At 55.1% G+C, this 15,673-nt stretch overlaps 7 protein-coding genes across 7 annotated transcripts; 3 read left to right on the plus strand and 4 right to left on the minus strand.

Moving 5' to 3' along the window:
• Positions 1 to 1,498: 1,498 nt before the first annotated feature.
• Positions 1,499 to 3,080, minus strand: SETTUDRAFT_166674 (uncharacterized protein). The gene has a single exon (XM_008023331.1). The coding sequence runs from the start codon at positions 3,055 to 3,057 to the stop codon at positions 1,564 to 1,566; it is 1,494 nt and encodes a 497-aa protein (XP_008021522.1). The 5' UTR covers positions 3,058 to 3,080; the 3' UTR covers positions 1,499 to 1,563.
• A 132-nt stretch (positions 3,081 to 3,212) lies between these two features.
• Positions 3,213 to 4,431, plus strand: SETTUDRAFT_166675 (uncharacterized protein). Its single transcript, XM_008023332.1, has 2 exons — positions 3,213 to 3,595; positions 3,648 to 4,431. The coding sequence occupies exons 1-2, from the start codon at positions 3,322 to 3,324 to the stop codon at positions 3,953 to 3,955; spliced, it is 582 nt and encodes a 193-aa protein (XP_008021523.1). The 5' UTR covers positions 3,213 to 3,321; the 3' UTR covers positions 3,956 to 4,431.
• A 259-nt stretch (positions 4,432 to 4,690) lies between these two features.
• SETTUDRAFT_101519 (uncharacterized protein) lies at positions 4,691 to 5,176 on the minus strand (the record flags this gene model as incomplete). Its single annotated transcript, XM_008023333.1, has 1 exon — positions 4,691 to 5,176. A coding segment is annotated over one exon (486 nt), but the record flags the coding sequence as incomplete, so codon positions are not given.
• A 252-nt stretch (positions 5,177 to 5,428) lies between these two features.
• SETTUDRAFT_36286 (uncharacterized protein) lies at positions 5,429 to 6,349 on the plus strand (the record flags this gene model as incomplete). Its single annotated transcript, XM_008023085.1, has 1 exon — positions 5,429 to 6,349. One exon carries the CDS (start codon positions 5,429 to 5,431, stop codon positions 6,347 to 6,349), a length of 921 nt encoding a protein of 306 aa, XP_008021276.1.
• An 875-nt stretch (positions 6,350 to 7,224) lies between these two features.
• On the plus strand, positions 7,225 to 8,996 carry SETTUDRAFT_144842 (uncharacterized protein; the record flags this gene model as incomplete). The annotated part of the gene is made up of 4 exons (XM_008023334.1): positions 7,225 to 7,404; positions 7,459 to 7,590; positions 7,648 to 8,228; positions 8,291 to 8,996. The coding sequence occupies 4 exons, from the start codon at positions 7,225 to 7,227 to the stop codon at positions 8,994 to 8,996; spliced, it is 1,599 nt and encodes a 532-aa protein (XP_008021525.1).
• Positions 8,997 to 10,665: 1,669 nt separating this feature from the next.
• On the minus strand, positions 10,666 to 13,276 carry SETTUDRAFT_24909 (uncharacterized protein; the record flags this gene model as incomplete). The annotated part of the gene is made up of 3 exons (XM_008023023.1): positions 10,666 to 11,172; positions 11,225 to 12,918; positions 12,976 to 13,276. 3 exons carry the CDS (start codon positions 13,274 to 13,276, stop codon positions 10,666 to 10,668), a joined length of 2,502 nt encoding a protein of 833 aa, XP_008021214.1.
• Positions 13,277 to 14,483: 1,207 nt separating this feature from the next.
• Positions 14,484 to 15,439, minus strand: SETTUDRAFT_166677 (uncharacterized protein). The gene is made up of 2 exons (XM_008023335.1): positions 15,148 to 15,439; positions 14,484 to 14,942 (listed from the first exon to the last, which is right to left on the minus strand). The coding sequence occupies exons 1-2, from the start codon at positions 15,219 to 15,221 to the stop codon at positions 14,783 to 14,785; spliced, it is 234 nt and encodes a 77-aa protein (XP_008021526.1). The 5' UTR covers positions 15,222 to 15,439; the 3' UTR covers positions 14,484 to 14,782.
• Between the last annotated feature and the right edge of the window lie 234 nt (positions 15,440 to 15,673).

Raw genomic sequence — 15,673 nt, forward strand, 5'->3', positions numbered from 1 at the left:
CTATAGGACGACTCTGAACGCCCTCAGCTTGGTTACGCTCGAGTGCCACGAGCCGTTCCGTTAGCACCTGGTTCTGGGCTGTTAACCGATTCATCAGCTCCATCATCTGGGCCATGGCATCCTAGTTGGCCTTCGGCGAGCCTCCTTGCCTTGGTGAGCCCTTTCCTCCCACGACGGCCGATCGTTTGGCGACCGCTTTAATCGTTGGCCTGATTGCTGCCTCCTTCCATCCGTCCTCTCTAAGCATTTGTGTAATTTCGCGCAGGATCTCTTCATCTGATACTCCTGCCTGGTTCTTGGCAGCAGCGTACGCCGCCAGCTCTTCCACATTCAAGTTTGGAACGTTAATCTCTATTGCCTAATTCGTTTTGGACGTCTCGTTCTTTGCCTGCTAATATGCAGGGCTTCTGGTCGCTCTTCGATCCGCTCGCGCAGTCCTTGACTGCGGCCTACTCCTCGTTGGTGAGGACTAGTAGGGCTTACCTTCGGCCGTACTTCTCTTCTAGCTAGTTCTAAACAGCGTTTGGCTACTGTTGTGTCGCGTCCCTAGGAAGACTCGCGTCTTGCCATCTCGCTTGTGGGATCTTGTCTCTGATTGAGAGTAATCGCACGGCCTGCACCCCGTCTGATAGAGGATCGATAGGACTTCTTACTACAACGTCCGCTTCTAGCTAACTGTACGCTAGGCCCGAGTGGCCTTTAGGTAGTTTATCACGCGACGTTGCGCCTACGGCTCGGCTTTCTAAGACATGGTAGGACTTCCTAGACAGGTCCTGGGCGACTAAATTGCCTACTGTCTCTCACGGCTGAACTTCCTGCGAAGCTCTGCCCTAGGTGTACTGTCTTGCGATGGTCTACCTTCTCGCTGCACTGAAGGCCTTTCGTACCTATTGCAGCACCAACTCCGTGTTACTAGCTCGCACTAACAACACGCTCTAAAACTTAGTTAGAAGACAGTCCGCCTAAGGCTTATGTCTAATTGGGATTAAATACAAAATGTAAGGGGCTGCGCTCTAGGGAGCAATCGCGAGGTATACAAGAGGTTGTATTCAATAAGGAGCTATCTACTCTGCTTACGTGGTGTTTATTTACTTATCGGAGAAAGGTTATGCCGGAGTATCTGAGCGCGTTGTCTGAGCGCTGCTCGGTCTGAACGTAGTTCAGATGGTGCGCGCGCAGCTTGGCCCGAGATTCCATCGAGGAGCTATCCAAAGGGCGTTCAGCCCGTTACATGTAGGACGCTATAGGCGGCAGCAGCGCGTCGTTTACTCTAAATTTGTTTAGAATTAAGATTAGTAATAGTAAGAAATAGATCTGCTTTAGTTTAAGTTTTTAACGCGTTACGTTGTTAAGACATTACGCGTTGTTGTTGCAAAGGTAGGATATCATAGGGAAGTGGCCCACATACTGGGGTGGCCCGCTTACTGGTGAAACACGTTATCGTATGTAAATGTACACACTCTATGCATTCATATCAAACTCACACGGTGCGGACATTGCAAAGTTACTTGGTATACATACGGTATTTGTACAAGGTAACCAAATTACAACCATGTAGCCTGCTTAGGCGCGAGGCTGACTTTCCGTAGGCATGTTGCTTGAATGAACGAGCGCCGCCCACGCATCACCCGTAGCCTTCTTCTCGTGCCTTGAGCCCTGGTAGATTTCACTCAAACTGGCCTCAGTCGTGATTTGCTTGCGAAAGTCCTCCAACACCGACTCGACGTAGTCGTCTTTGCCCCCAGCGGCCCTGGCCTTGATGGCCTTGTCTGCCTTTTGAATGGCAGTCTCGAGGAATGACCGCCGTTCAGCGTCGAGAGCCTCGTTGGTCGAGGCTGTCTCTGCTTCTGCAATGAGGCTGGCATACTCTGCCTTCTTGGCGTCGTTGAAAGCTTCTCTGCCCCCGGCTTCTTCGATTCGAGCAGCAAATGCAGCGCTCTTTTCGCCCTGAGTGGCTGCTTTCCAAGCTTCTAGGCCGCCAGCCTCGTCAATCTCCTTTCGCTTTCGCTGGTTGTAAGCGATTCTTCTCGTAGTATGGTCCTTGATGTTGGGCAGGTTGAAGCGATTTCGGACTTCCTGAAGCTCCTGGACAGTGATGCCTGCTTCTTGGTATCTCTTGTCGAGCTTTTGCCTGAGGAGAACGGCCGCCTGTGCGCGCTCGGTGGCCCGAACAAAGGCCAGTTTCAGGCCCTCCTCCACGCTGTCCACGACACCTCGCTTGAAATAACGTTCTGCAGCATGGACGGCTTTGATGTATTCCTGGGCAGCCTTGACCGCTGTTCTCTTCTCACTTTTAGAGGGTGCCGCCTCATCAGCGATGCTCTTGGGCGTGTCAGCTTCGTCTGGCGCCCACATCTGTTGCCCCTCGCTTTCAGCAAACTCTGCGTTTTCAAGCCCCTCGGCGTGCATTTCCTGTGCAAGTGCGCCCTCGGCTGCCTTGCGCTCAGACATCATCTGAGGAGTCGGCCATTGTTTGTCAATGGTAGCCTGGTCTATCCCCAGAGCAGCAGCATCGGCTCGCAGTCGCTCAATAATCTCAGGCCTCTGCATCAAAGTCCATCGCAGTGCCCATCCCATAGGTCCAAGTTCTTTGATGCGTGCCACGCTGTCCTTGAGCAGGTACTCGTCCAGACCACCTTCACGATCCATGACCTTGAGCACCTTGGCTGTAACGCGCAGCTTTATCCTCTTCTTCAAGGCCACCGAGTACAGACTCTTAGAAAGAACATTCGGCTTCCAATTCCGCCGGGTCTTGGTCTCGGTGTCCTTGGAGACATTGTTGCCGAACCGTATCATCTGCTCGCCATAGAGGCCCTTGTTTGATTGCTTGAACAGCTGGCGGTCGCCGTATGGGTATGCCGGAATGAATGCATCTTTTGGAATGACATTTTTGGGAAGGTGGGAGCCGAGATCACCGCCGCGTCGTCGCTTCAGAGGGTTCTTTACTATTGGCGGGGGTGTAGTGGTCGCATACGTCCGCTGCGCAAACTGAGCACAGCGGACGACGGCTCCTGGGGCCGGTGCTCGTCCGGTGAGCAATTGGCACCGGGCATGCATGGTATGTTGAGCGGGAGGCAGCGTTGGTGCCCGTCGTGATGGATGATGGAGGTGCTCGGTAGTCCGCAAATTCGAGACGCCCGCCGCACGGACCCCAACTCTACATCTAGCCCTACAATGGTGGGCGGTCGCAACGACGACGACTACACGACACTCGCGTTTTGCCCAATTCCAACCCTTTCCTTTCCTCGCAGCGGAGTTGAATTCACATAAATCCGATTCGCGCCGGCTCGATTCTCCGTCTTGGAAACGACCATGGCAAACATGACAGAAAGCACTCAGCCGTCCACGGCCAACATAGCCGCTGCATGCGCCATTCTGGCTGGTGTAACGGGCTACATGCTGGGGCAGGCAAAATCTCTAGGATTCTTCGGTGGCAGCCCCATCTCTCAGCCAGCGCGATCAGAAAAGTCCAAGGCCAACGAGTCGGAAGACGAGTCGAGCGACGAAGAAGACGGCAGCACCCCTGCCGAGTTCCCAGGCCAGGAGGAATGCAAAATGGTCTTGGTAGTACGAACAGATCTGGGCATGACAAAAGGTATTGGTGGCCCTTTACCGCATAGAGGAACTCTTAATTAACCTTGGCACAGGCAAGATTGGTGCACAGTGTGGACACGCGACACTGGCATGCTACAAGCACTTCCTCCGGACGGCACCAGACTCCCAAATACTGAAGCGTTGGGAAATAAAGGGCCAAGCGAAGGTTGCGTTGCAAGTCAAGAGCGAAGAAGAGCTAGAGCTGTTGCAGGCGCAAGCACTGAGCCTGGGGCTTGTAGCACACATTATTCATGATGCGGGACGGACACAGATTGCGAGTGGAAGTGCGACTGTGCTAGGCATTGGTCCGGCGCCAAAGAGCGTCATCGATCAGGTCACCGGCAATCTTAAGCTGTTGTAAACATTTTGTCATGAAGACCATAGACTACGGTTTACAGATGTTGTGAAACGGACTTGGGGACAGCTGCTGTCTAGGCAAAGAAAAAGTCCTGTCAAGGTTACACGCACAGCCGTATGGAGTAATCGTGTGCCTGGCATTCCGCTTTTCGTCGGAGACGAGGATAACGACGAGGCTGGTTCCTGAGTGACGGGTGCTATGCAGGCGAACCTGTGAGTAGCCGTCAGGTGGGCGCTGGCTGCTCAACAAATGCCGGCCGCCAGGTCAGCGTCACGTACGGGATTCCGTGCCCCTGGACGGAATCTACTGATCTTATGGGAGGTTGCACAACGCCGAAATCGTACCAGTGATGAGACAGGCGTATAGAACGTATCCCATGTAGAAGGTCGAGAAGCCTATATGGCGGCAATGTACATTTGCTTCACAGCATGCGCAACAGCAGGTGACGTGCATACACAATACGAGTGCTTTGGTAATGGTCAAACACAAAACGATGAGAGGCTGCAGGCGATAAGCGAGCATGAGACCATGGTGCGTGAAGGAAATCGCTTTCACGTGCACATTGACATGTGTACCACGGCCGATTTTCCCGAAATGTAGCATTGTTTTCAAGTGTCGATAGGCTGCTCGTCCTCGACAGAGTGGGACCACGGGTCGCGCTGCATCAAGGGAGGAACCGGGCAAAGCGAGTGCTAGTGTCATGTCATTGCTCTCTATGTGGGCGGAAAGCGCACCACGTCATGCAACAGCCGCGCCTCTCCACCAGCTCGAAGCGCCCAATACGAATACTACCACCATGGCATCGCTGACAACGGTGCTGTATATGACGCTGTACCTGCCCACGGTCCTGACATAGCCTGCATATGGCTCGGGCAGCGCACCCGCCACGGTGCTGAGTATGCCGCTTCCCTGCAACTGGCCTTTCTCGATGTAGTAGCGCGACGTCTGGAGGACGACCTCGAAGGTGGCGAAGAGATAGAAGAAGTGCGCAAAATTCTGTGCAGGAGAGGACTCGGTGGCCCAGTCATCGTCGGCCACATTGTCGCGGGACAGCTTGGACCCGGTGAATGGCGTCTGTAGAACGATGTATATAGCAAGGCCGAGGGAGAAGATGGAGTGCACCAGGCGCCAAATCCAAGCCGACGACTGGTCGGGTGAGGGCTCAGCAGCACCTCCTCCGCCCTGCATGGCCGAAAACATGTTGGCGAGCCCTGGCGGCATACCAGTACAGGGCGTTAACGCTCGACGGTGAGTTCATGGTTACATAGTTGATCATGTCCAGGCTAGCACCAAGGTCGCACATGTGCATGCGCATGCACATACACGCTAGCGGCAGCCTGCCGAAGTGCCGCCGGCGCCCTGTCACGGCGGCGGGCGGCGGGCGGTCGGCTTCTTCTGCCAAGCCAATGACCTCAGCCCCTCCTCGCCATCACCAACACCAAGACTCGCACGCTTCCCATCTCGCACCGCAACCCCATGGCTGACTCGCCCGCCGCTGCAACAGGTGCTCTTCCTGGAGAGTCGCCCGCCCAGGCAAAGGCTCGGCTGCGCAGAGAGCGTCTCGCGGCCAAGAGCGGCGCGTCCCGCCTGCAGCAGATTACCGCTCTGCAGGGTGGCCCGCCAAAGGACCTCAGCGAAATTGAAAAGGATGTGCCAGGTACTTACAAGCTGCCCCTTCGGCGCTCCGCTGCGTCCGCGGAAACGTCCCCCTCTGCAGCCCGACTGCGACTCCATGGAGAGACGGCTAACCGCATTCCAGTCAAGCCCTCGCCTGCCACGCCCACGCCCACGCTCTCTCGCACGGCGACTCCAGATCCAGACGAGATGGACATCTCGCAACACCATTATGTGCCCGCCTCGCACCCCCGACTCCCCTCGCCCCTCGCCTTCGACCCCAACCGGGCAAGCCCCTTTGGCCCGCCGCCCGCCTCAGACGCTCCGCAGGATCCTTCGCAGGACCCCATGATGGCAATGCTCCAGCAAATGATGGGCGCCAGTGCTGGCGGTATGCCTGGCATGCCCGGCGGCCCTGGCCAGGCCACCCGCTTGCTTGCACCTCCACCCGCGAACCGCCTGCCTCCCACGCCGACGCGCGAGACAGAGACAGAGACAAAGAGAGAGAGACGCTTTCACTTTGGCCTGGCCCGGCCTGGCCTTGCCGCCGTCGTACGCGCGGCACGGCCCGTATCACGTACTCACTGCGCCCACATCACACGTCGGCACCCCCAGCACATCGACCAACCACCGTTGCCTGGCCATGATGCCACGAGGCCACCACGCCCTCGTTTTCTTTTTCCTCGCCGCAGAATCGCCTGCTCGTTCCATGTCGTGACGGGACCGTGGTCCGGCACACGTCCGTTGGCGCATATTCGTATTAGTGATCCGTGTCAATTATAACCCAGGGAGTGGTCGCATGCAGTACTACCCCCCTCATCTGCATACACCCCTGGCCATCTGGCGTCCTCCCGGCGGGGGCTTGACCCAGCACTCGGGGATTTGGAATCAGTGGCGGATTGCCTTTTGCGTTTGGCTCAATTCCACCTGCCATAGGACCTGGGCCGCCTGTATTTGCTCCGCCAACTCTCCGGTGGCGTTTGATCATCCAAGCCACACCATAATCATCCTCTCACATTTTCCACCTACGACGCCGCCGCCGCCTCTTGCGCCCAGCCCTTCCAGCACGGCGGTACCGCGGGAGAGAAGCCGGTTGGCGTTATTCCACGATCCTTCGGATACTAACTTTGTGTTCCATTCCTGTCCTCTTCAGCTCCACATTGATGCTTCACCCCCTATGTTTGCGACCAGCATGTTTACTTCTTGTCGACTCTAGGCCTATCACATGCCACCAGCGCTTAACCACGCCTCCAAAAAGCCTTCGATGCGGCTTGTCAAAGTGGTGCGTCAATACAGCCGTTTGACGGACATCATCACTTACGTCTTCTTACATCATCGCAGAATCACCGTGACATTGGTCCTGCCTCACGCTGTGTTTGCGTGGGCAACACCTAGCACCCTCGATAGGCCCACTCACGCCAGCAATCCAGCTGCAATAGTACACGTCGTATTCGTTGTATCCACTCTGAATAATGGAGCGGTCGACATCTGATATCTCACACCCGGTTGCACGGCATGATCAAAACTAGACAAACGGCAATTCCCCTTCAAAAACAAATTTCTCGTTGCTTGTACTTCCCTGACTATATTCTATTTAACTTGTTCACCGCACATGGATTCCGCATTCTAGACATTTCCTTCCTTTGTTACCTGCAAACATGCTCGCTCCCACCCTCAAGTCCAAGATCCAGTCCCTACGGCCCAACACCTTTCGCCTAGTGCCATCACCACAGCTATACCGCACCCAGTCAACCCTTACCAACAACACACCCTACTGGAACCACATTCCTTCATGGCAGGATATTTCCCACGATGAGTTTGTGTCCTACCGGTGGCAGGTATGTTGACGTGCCCCTATACTCTTGTTCTGGATAACCAACTCTTTCTTGTAGCTGAAAAACACTGTCTCGGACAAGCATAAACTCTTCCAATTTCTCAACCAAGCTTTGCCCGATAAAATCGGCCCCACCAATAACGAGCAACTGCAGAAAATTCGGACCAAAGACAACTTCATCGAAGATGCTGTATGTGGTAGCCACTCAGGCGGTCTGGAAGTGCTCACCAATGCTGACCTTACGTAGGTTGCTGCTATCAAATTGGCGCCAATGGCTATTCGCCTAACGCCACATGTCCTCTCTCTGGTCGATTGGAACAACCCACTTGACGACCCCATTCGGAGGCAGTTCCTCCCCCTCAGAAGCGGCATCATTCCAGACCACAAGCACTTGGAGCTGGATTCTTTGCACGAGGAACAAGACAGCCCGGTTCCTGGACTCGTTCATCGGTATCCTGGACGAGCATTGTTCTTAGCAACATCCATCTGCCCCGTCTACTGTCGCTTTTGCACCCGGTCATACGCAGTCGGCGGAAATACTGAAACTGTATCGAAGAAGCCGCAAAAACCCAGTCGTACGCGATGGGAGGTCGTATTTGAGCACATTGCCAATGATGAATCTCTTGAGGATATTGTGGTTTCAGGCGGCGATGCCTATTTCCTGCAGCCGGACCACATCCGAGAGATTGGCAACAGGTTGCTCGATATACCCCACATCAAGCGTGTTCGATTTGCTTCCAAAGGACTAGCCGTTGCGCCCGGCCGTATCCTGGATACTTCAGATCCTTGGACGGATAGCTTGATTGCTGTCTCCAACAAAGGCCGAGAGTAAGATTTTGTCCACCCGCTCCCACAGTCAGTTTAGCTAACTAGATTTTTTAAACTCATAGCATGGGAAAGCAAGTCTGCCTGCATACTCACATCAACCATGCCAACGAGATTACGTGGATAACCCGACTCGCTGCAAACAAACTGTTCAAGCACGGTGTCATTGTACGCAATCAGTCTGTCCTACTTAAGGGCGTCAATAACAACTTTGCCGCGCTTTCCAGCCTCATCAAGGGACTTTCTGATATCAACATACAACCGTACTATGTCTACCAATGCGACATGGTCCAAGGTATCGAGGATCTTCGAACGCCTCTCCAGGAAATCATCGACCTCGACAAACAACTGCGTGGGACCCTCTCCGGCTTCATGATGCCTTCTTTCGTCGTCGACCTTCCTGGCGGAGGTGGCAAACGCCTCGTCTCCACCTACGAGACCTACGACCAAGGCATCGCCACATACCGAGCCCCTGGCCTCCCTGGCACCAAGGGCGAAATGACATACACCTACCACGACCCAAAGCCCGTCAAAACAGCCGTGCTAGAAGAGTTCCAGCAACGCCAACAACAAGCTCTCGAGCGCGGCGAAACACTAGAAGAATTCTTCGCCCAGCCCGCTGCCCGCATGCCTCTTCCACCCCGGCCCAGCCCCTCAAGGCCGCCGCAGCAGGACTCTCCACGTCCACAGCCCGTATCCACAGACATGCCCCCGGAATTATGGGCTCCGACCCCAGAATCCACATATGCGACGTATTCTCGTGGAATGTGAAGTTTTCTTCATCCCACCTACTAAAAACAACAACAACAACAACAACAACAACAACGAAAACGCTGAACAAAAGGCGATACATAAAACACATACATCCTACCAACTACCAAGTCAAATGTACTGCTCCCCATCCCCTCATTCCCGCCAACAAAAAAAAGAAATCCCTTCAGCAGCCCAAAATGACATGTATACAACGACGAGACGGCAGATCTTTCCAAGCTCAGCATCAGCAACATCCCAATCCCGGATGAAACCCCCCTTCAGTCACTCCACCACAAAAGAATCTGCTTCTTCTCCCCCTCTATTTTTATTGTGCTTGCTTGCTTGCTTGCTTCATCCTTCTTCTCACCAATACACAATAACTCGTGTATATAGACTATTCCAACACCACTGTCCCTCATAATCCCCCTTCTTCAACAAAACAATCTGTCCCTTCTTTTCTCCACCACACGCCTTCTCTTCTCTTCTCTAGTTGAACTACATTCATGTTCCCTTCTCATCAACGAGGGAATATGTGGTATACGGTGTTTGCTCCCTCCTGGAAGCCCACGCTCAAGCCCAGCTCTCCCTCCAAAACCCCCCCCTACGGGCTATTTTGGGTCTTTTTTTTCTGGGCTGGACTGGGGCATTGTTATATGCTTGCGATTGGTATGGGTGTGGCTGTGGGTAATGGAATAGGATGGTCATGTACTGCTGCTTGCTTGCTGCTGGTGCTGCTTTAGTCGCCTGGTAGTGGTCCATCAAAAGTGTGTATGTGTATAGATAAAACATGCATGATTCATTTTTCAATAGCTGCGTTTGTACGTACGTGAGTCTTTATGATAACTTCGTTATGTGTTAAGCGGATGTGTTAGTGTAGAGACGGGAAAAAGTCTAAGTCGTCGTAGCAGGAGAAGGCACATGGATGTCAGGCAGGCCGCACAACGTGCCTTCAGGCAAAACACTCACTTCACAGACAAATCAAGGGGTCAGGTTGGTGAAAGAAGTCATAACGTCTTGAATTCCCATAGCAAAGGCAAAAACAAACGCTAAACATGGCTTTCCTCCTCCCCATCCCAAGCTCAACAGGTGCAAGCATACGTATGCGCACCTCCAACCAAAACAGCCGTGTAGATCGTCTTGACTGAATCTTTCCCAACATTTGCGACCAAAAAACACGTTTTGCCCCCCTCCTCGCTCCCCACTCGCCACTGCGTTCCCGTTTGGACAGCTTCCCCCCCTACTTGGCTTTGCCTCCGCGCGCGCGCTCCATTGTCCATCCGTATTGTACAAGAGCAGATTATGTGACCCAGACTCAGCATCCGAGTAAATCAGGGAAGCAAACAGAGAGAGAGAGAGAAAAAAAAAAGAAAAAGGACGAAGAGATAAAACAACCAACAACGACGACAATATAGGGCCATAGGGGTGTGTAACGAAACACAAAATGCAAACAGATATGCCCAATACGCCGGAATAGCGGAGACTAAGTAAAGCGTGCAGGAAAAGCAGCCACCCAGAGCGGGAAATGGGGTAATATCGAGGAGATCTAACGCCGGAGAGGATTAATCACGAGCAAAAAGCAACGCCTCGCTATACAGGATGTAAAGAGATGAGAAAATGTGGTGGAGCAAATGGACGCCGCGACCAAGCAATGCAAAAGCCCAAGGGAAGGCAGGGGGACCAAAAGTGGCTAGTTACCTGCCTTCATTCTCTTGTTACCTCCAACTCGTGGGCTTTGCTTGACTTTTGACGCACCATTCATTTCTCCACCATCATCCATTTCCATCTTTGCTGTACTTCGCCGCCGCTTGTTGTTCATGTTCGGCGAGGTGTTGACGCTCATCGTGTGCGAGCTCGTGCTTTGCTGCTTCATCATAGGCTGCGAATGAGGTGACGGCGTGTGGCTGAAGTGAGGCGAACCATTTGATCCGTTAGGGAGCAGTGAGTTTTGCATTGCAGGCGACATGAACATCTGCCCCGGTTGACCAGGCCCAGAAGGGCGTGCACCAGTTGTCATATTAGCCTGCATGCCTTGGGCAGACTGTTGTCCTTGGTTTTGGCCTTGTGGACCTTGAAGAGCAGCCTGGTTGTTGGACATGGTTGCATTCCAAGACTCGAGAGCCTCGCTTGGCTTCATGTGGGGGTTCTCGAGATAGTGCGCCATGAGACTGGTCATGTGGTTCATCGGTTCGTAAATCTAGTCTGGTCAGTCTCAATCCCGACGGAAGCAATTTCACGCAAATTCTTACCTCGAGATAATTCTGTAAGCCATGTGGTAAGCCGTAGTCTGTGGCACCAGCGCTAATCAGCTTGTTCAACGGCAGGTACGGCTCAGGTGGTTCTTGTCCGCCTCGCTGCAACGCTTGTTTCTTGTTCTTCATCCTCGGAGACTGGTTGGGGTTCATTTGGGTAGGAGATGGCTGGACAAACATCTGCCTCAAGGCATTGAGCGGCAAGAACTGTTCATGGCCAGAGCCATCGAACATGAGCCACTCCATCTTGTCTGACCCAGACCAAAAGGCTGTGAGCTTGCCGTGATAGACGACTTGGCACGAGTTTTTGTACGTGTAGATCAACTTGGCTCGGTCACACGTAACCTTCAGCTCGTTAGGCCCAACCTTCTCGTTGGCTCCATCCAGGGTGATCTGTAGGTTCGTAACGTCGGTGTTGAAAAGCGTATAGAAGTACCGTGGTAGTGCAGCGTAGACAATCTCGAACTGCTTGGACCTCTCTGCACTCGACGAGCAGACGACATGAATAAACGATCCAGTTTCCATGAAGAATTTGTCCACAAAAGCCTGCCACCTCTCCACGTTGTTGTTCTTGCGGTTATCTTCAGAGGAGACATCGAATCTCCCTATTTGATCCGTGAAGTTCAGCAGTTTCAATGTACCTTGGCCAATAGCTTGCTTGTTCTGGTGCATCATCGCCAAGTTGCGAGCGTGATTCTGCTGTGCGGTTGCTTGGGCTTGGGCCTGTGCTTGGGCCTGTTGCATCAAGGCTGGATTCCGTGCTTGCATCTGGGCTTGGTTTGAAGCTTGCTGATTTGATTGCTGGGGCAGACTGGGTGGCTGAGCAGGAGCGGGAGTCTGCTGTTGCGGTGCAGGGCCTGACTGTGACTGTTGCTGTTGAGCCGATTGTTGCTGTTGCTGCTGCTGAGCCTGTTGTTGGGCCTGCTGCTGTGCTTGCTGTTGCTGTTGCTGTTGTTGTTGCTGCGCTTGTTGTTGCTGTTGCTGTTGCTGCTGTTGGGCCTGCTGCTGTTGGGCTTGTTGTTGTTGCTGAGCCTGTTGCTGTTGAGCCTGCTGTTGCTGCTGTTGCTGCTGCTGTTGCTGCTGCTGTTGTTGCTGGGCCTGTTGCTGGGCCTGTTGTTGCTGTTGCTGAGCCTGTTGAGCCTGTTGTTGTTGCTGGTGTTGCTGTTGCTGTTGCAGCTGTTGCGGCGGTGGCTGTGGCTGCTGTTGAGGTGTGGGTTGGGGAGCTGGCGAAGATTGTCCTTGGTGACTCCCTATGGCTGAAGGGGGACGAAGAGGGCCTTGCTGAGGCTGCGAGGTCTGCTGAGGCCCTTGGTTTCCTGCCTGGCTGTGGTTACTGGATTGCGATTGAGCATGTTGCATGGCGATTGCTTGCTGCTGCTGCATCTGTTGATGCTGCTGTGCTTGTTGATGTGCTTGTGCCATGGCAGCCTGGTGCTGTGGTCCTCCTGGCTGTCCCATCTGCTGCTGTTGTTGGAGCAGATGAGGTGGGAGATTGACAAAAGGGCCTTGGCCCAACTGTCCATTTCGCATTGCCTGCAGCTGTTGTGCTTGCGCCGGGTTCATGTTCGCCATGGGGTTCTGGAATCCCATACCCATGTTACCTTGTTGGTGGGCAAGCATTGCCTGCTGCTGTTGGCGATGCATGAATGCTTGCTGGGCAGTTCTCTGCTGCTGCATAAGCGCAGGGTTCACTGCGGCTCTTGTCAGCCAACGCTCTGTGTGTGTTCGCATGGGCGGAGAATACTCACTCATCTGGTGCTGTTGCTGTTGCTGCTGCTGCTGTTGCTGCTGCTGGGGAAACATGTGGGCTTGCTGGGGCTGCAGGTGTGAGAGGGCATGGGCATTGGGGCCTCCCATGCCGCCCGGTTGCATGCCACCCATCATAGGTCCTGCTTGACTGACGGGGCCATTGGGACCGGAGACGTGCTGCATGCCTGGCGGCATTCCGGGCTGTCCTGGATTTGGGCCTGGGCCTCCCATGCCCGGATGCGCGTGAGGCATGCCCTGTGGGTGCATGCCACCATTGTGCGGGTAGCTCGTGGTCATCATCTTTGGGCGTCTTCAGGCGTGGGCCGCGGCGTTGCAGTCGCGGGCAGAGATGTGGAGAGATGCGGGACGCGCCGTGGCACGCTCTGGAGGCACGTTTGCAATGTAAGAAAAGAGTGGAGGAGGCGGGCTTGGATGGGCCGGGGCGTGGGTGCTAGCAGTGCTCGCGGACCATGCGTGGGCGGGAGGTCGCGTCACGGGGTGGAGGGGGGACGTGATGCTGCAGCGATGGCGGGCGGGCGGGAGGTGCTGTCACGCAGAGGCGAATATAATGGACGTGTGCCGAGAGGTGGCAGGGTGATGAGATGGCCGCGCCGAAGTCGCGATGGGCGTTCGCGAGGGCGCTGAGGCGGTGGTGGGCGGGTCGCGGGGGTGCTGGGACGGGGGCGGTGGCGGCAGGTGTGGGCGCGCAAGGTGCAGCGCGATACTCACGAGTGCGGGGCGGTGGTGTTGAGGCGTGCTGCCAGGGCTGGCGCGGTGTCGTGTCGGGCGGTATCGTGTCGCATCCGTCCCGCCAGCAGAGCGGTGGAGTAGGGACACGCGGGCGGCGGTGCTAGGGCTGCAATGGGCGGTGCAGCAGGAGTGACTATGGACGAGATGGTATGCGACGATGCATCTGGAGCGGGCTTGGATCCAGGGCCAGGGACGGTGCCAGGAACGCGGGCGTCGAGTGGTGGAGTTCTGGTGTGGTGAGAGGTGATGGGCGCATGGCCTCGCCGAAGATCAGCGCTGGTTAGGGGGCCGTTTCGGTATCGCGCGAAAAGCTGCGTGGCTGGGCACCCAATCTATCCGGCCGCCGGTGCACGCAGTCCTCAGCGAGCGGGCGTGAGCACCGCAACCGCGACATTAGCCCTCGCCCTCGCCCTGCCCTCGCCCTCGCCCTCGCGCCCAACGCCGTCGGCTGCCCGTCCTGCCTGGTGCTGACACGCTGCCGGCGATGCGCTGGACGAGCTTCGCATGCCCCGGCCGCCGCCCTGGTGCCCTCGACTGCGTCTGATGACGAGGGCAAAGAATAATCCCGCTTGCCGCTTTGGGGCGCCCGCACGTGATGCCGCTGCGCCTTGGCGCGCTAGTCGCCCGTCGTACTTTTCTCTGCTCGCACTCGCGACCTCCGTCTTTCCTCGCCTGCAAATTCGCATCCAACCTCGCACCACACTGCCGCGCACGCATGGCGCGCCCGCGCAGGCGTGCCCTCGCTGGCTCCGGGCTGCTGCGTGCTGGCTCGCGATGCCCCCCGAGCCAGCTCTGTGCACTGGGTAAGTTGATCCCTTTTTCGTTGCTTTTCTGGAATGATTATAGCCTCAGCACCTTCTTTTCCTTGCCGATTCGACCTTGAAGAAACCGGAGCTGTCCGGGTGCCTTCGCAAGGCGCCTGCTACTTGCCAGTACTGTCGTCTGACCCCACTCGATAAACTCGACCAAGTTGGCTCTGTCTTGCCGTCAGATTGCTAACATTGCTCAAGCTTGCATCTAGCTTTGATTACCCCGACCCATGTCCGCCCCTGGTGCTTATCGCCCAACAGCAGCTCCTATAACCAGGCACATGGTGCGACACTGCCTGCCCTCTGCCCGGCTGCACACAGGGAAATGGAACCGCGCGCATTGCCGTGTCGTGTGCTGTTGCGCGTCGGGCTGCGAGTTGGCTTCATCGGCCCCAGCCGCAATCGCCATAGGTTAGTCAGCCCTTTTCTTTGCAGCACCCTCGCCCGCCCTCCGATGATGAAACATTTCCACATTCGCAGTTTCCACGCTAGCCATCAATTGAACCTACAACCGATGGACAATGAGCGCGAATACCTTCCTTGGATGTCTGATCCCTCCACAAACTTTGTCTAGCAATTGCCTCTACTTTTGTTGTCCAAGTGCTGACGACTATAGACAGATGTTGCATTATCGTGCTTATCTCAGAGTATTGCTTGACTGGAATGGTCATGTCAGATTTGTACATGGTGCCCCGCTGCGGTGCTGGCAGAGCTGGGACAAGGCGACAGAGTAGATAGATGTGAAATAGCATACAGTTTCTGCATTGTGGCAAATTCCTCGAGACTCGCCCATGCACGCGACGTTCACTTTGGCCTGCTCCTGTGCATGCAGCGAGAGGTTCACCCGCGATTATATGTATGGAGGCGCTAAACCAGACGTGCAGCCGGGCGAGAGGCTGCAACCCCCCATGCTTGGTGACCTGAAGCCCAAGGTACGGTTAGGTACCCAAGCTGAATGTCTATTCTTTTTTCTTATCCCCCATCCGCCTGTCACCGTGCATAGTTAGGACAAACACCCATCTGGTGCCTGGCAAAGAAATCGCAGTTTGTGTCCTGTCACGGGCTGGCAACATGTTTCGGCAACTGTCTTGCAGCCATGGTGAAGTGCCAAGCACTGCCTGCCTTCGCGGCGTCATCT

The sequence above is a fragment of the Exserohilum turcica genome (assembly GCF_000359705.1).
Source record: "Exserohilum turcica Et28A unplaced genomic scaffold SETTUscaffold_10, whole genome shotgun sequence".
NCBI lineage: Eukaryota > Fungi > Ascomycota > Dothideomycetes > Pleosporales > Pleosporaceae > Exserohilum > Exserohilum turcicum.

Bases quoted from the DNA above. Each gene is read 5' to 3' on its own strand.
- SETTUDRAFT_166677 (XM_008023335.1), bottom strand. From the start codon at position 15,221: ATGTACAAATCTGACATGACCATTCCAGTCAAGCAATACTCTGAGATA. The intron at 14,943-15,147 runs AGTCGTCAGCAC...TGACTAACCTAT, and splicing joins ATAATGCAACATCTGTCTAT to GGCGATTGCGGCTGGGGCCG.
- SETTUDRAFT_166675 (XM_008023332.1), top strand. From the start codon at position 3,322: ATGACAGAAAGCACTCAGCCGTCCACGGCCAACATAGCCGCTGCATGC. The intron at 3,596-3,647 runs GTATTGGTGGCC...ACCTTGGCACAG, and splicing joins AGATCTGGGCATGACAAAAG to GCAAGATTGGTGCACAGTGT.
- SETTUDRAFT_166674 (XM_008023331.1), bottom strand. From the start codon at position 3,057: ATGCATGCCCGGTGCCAATTGCTCACCGGACGAGCACCGGCCCCAGGA.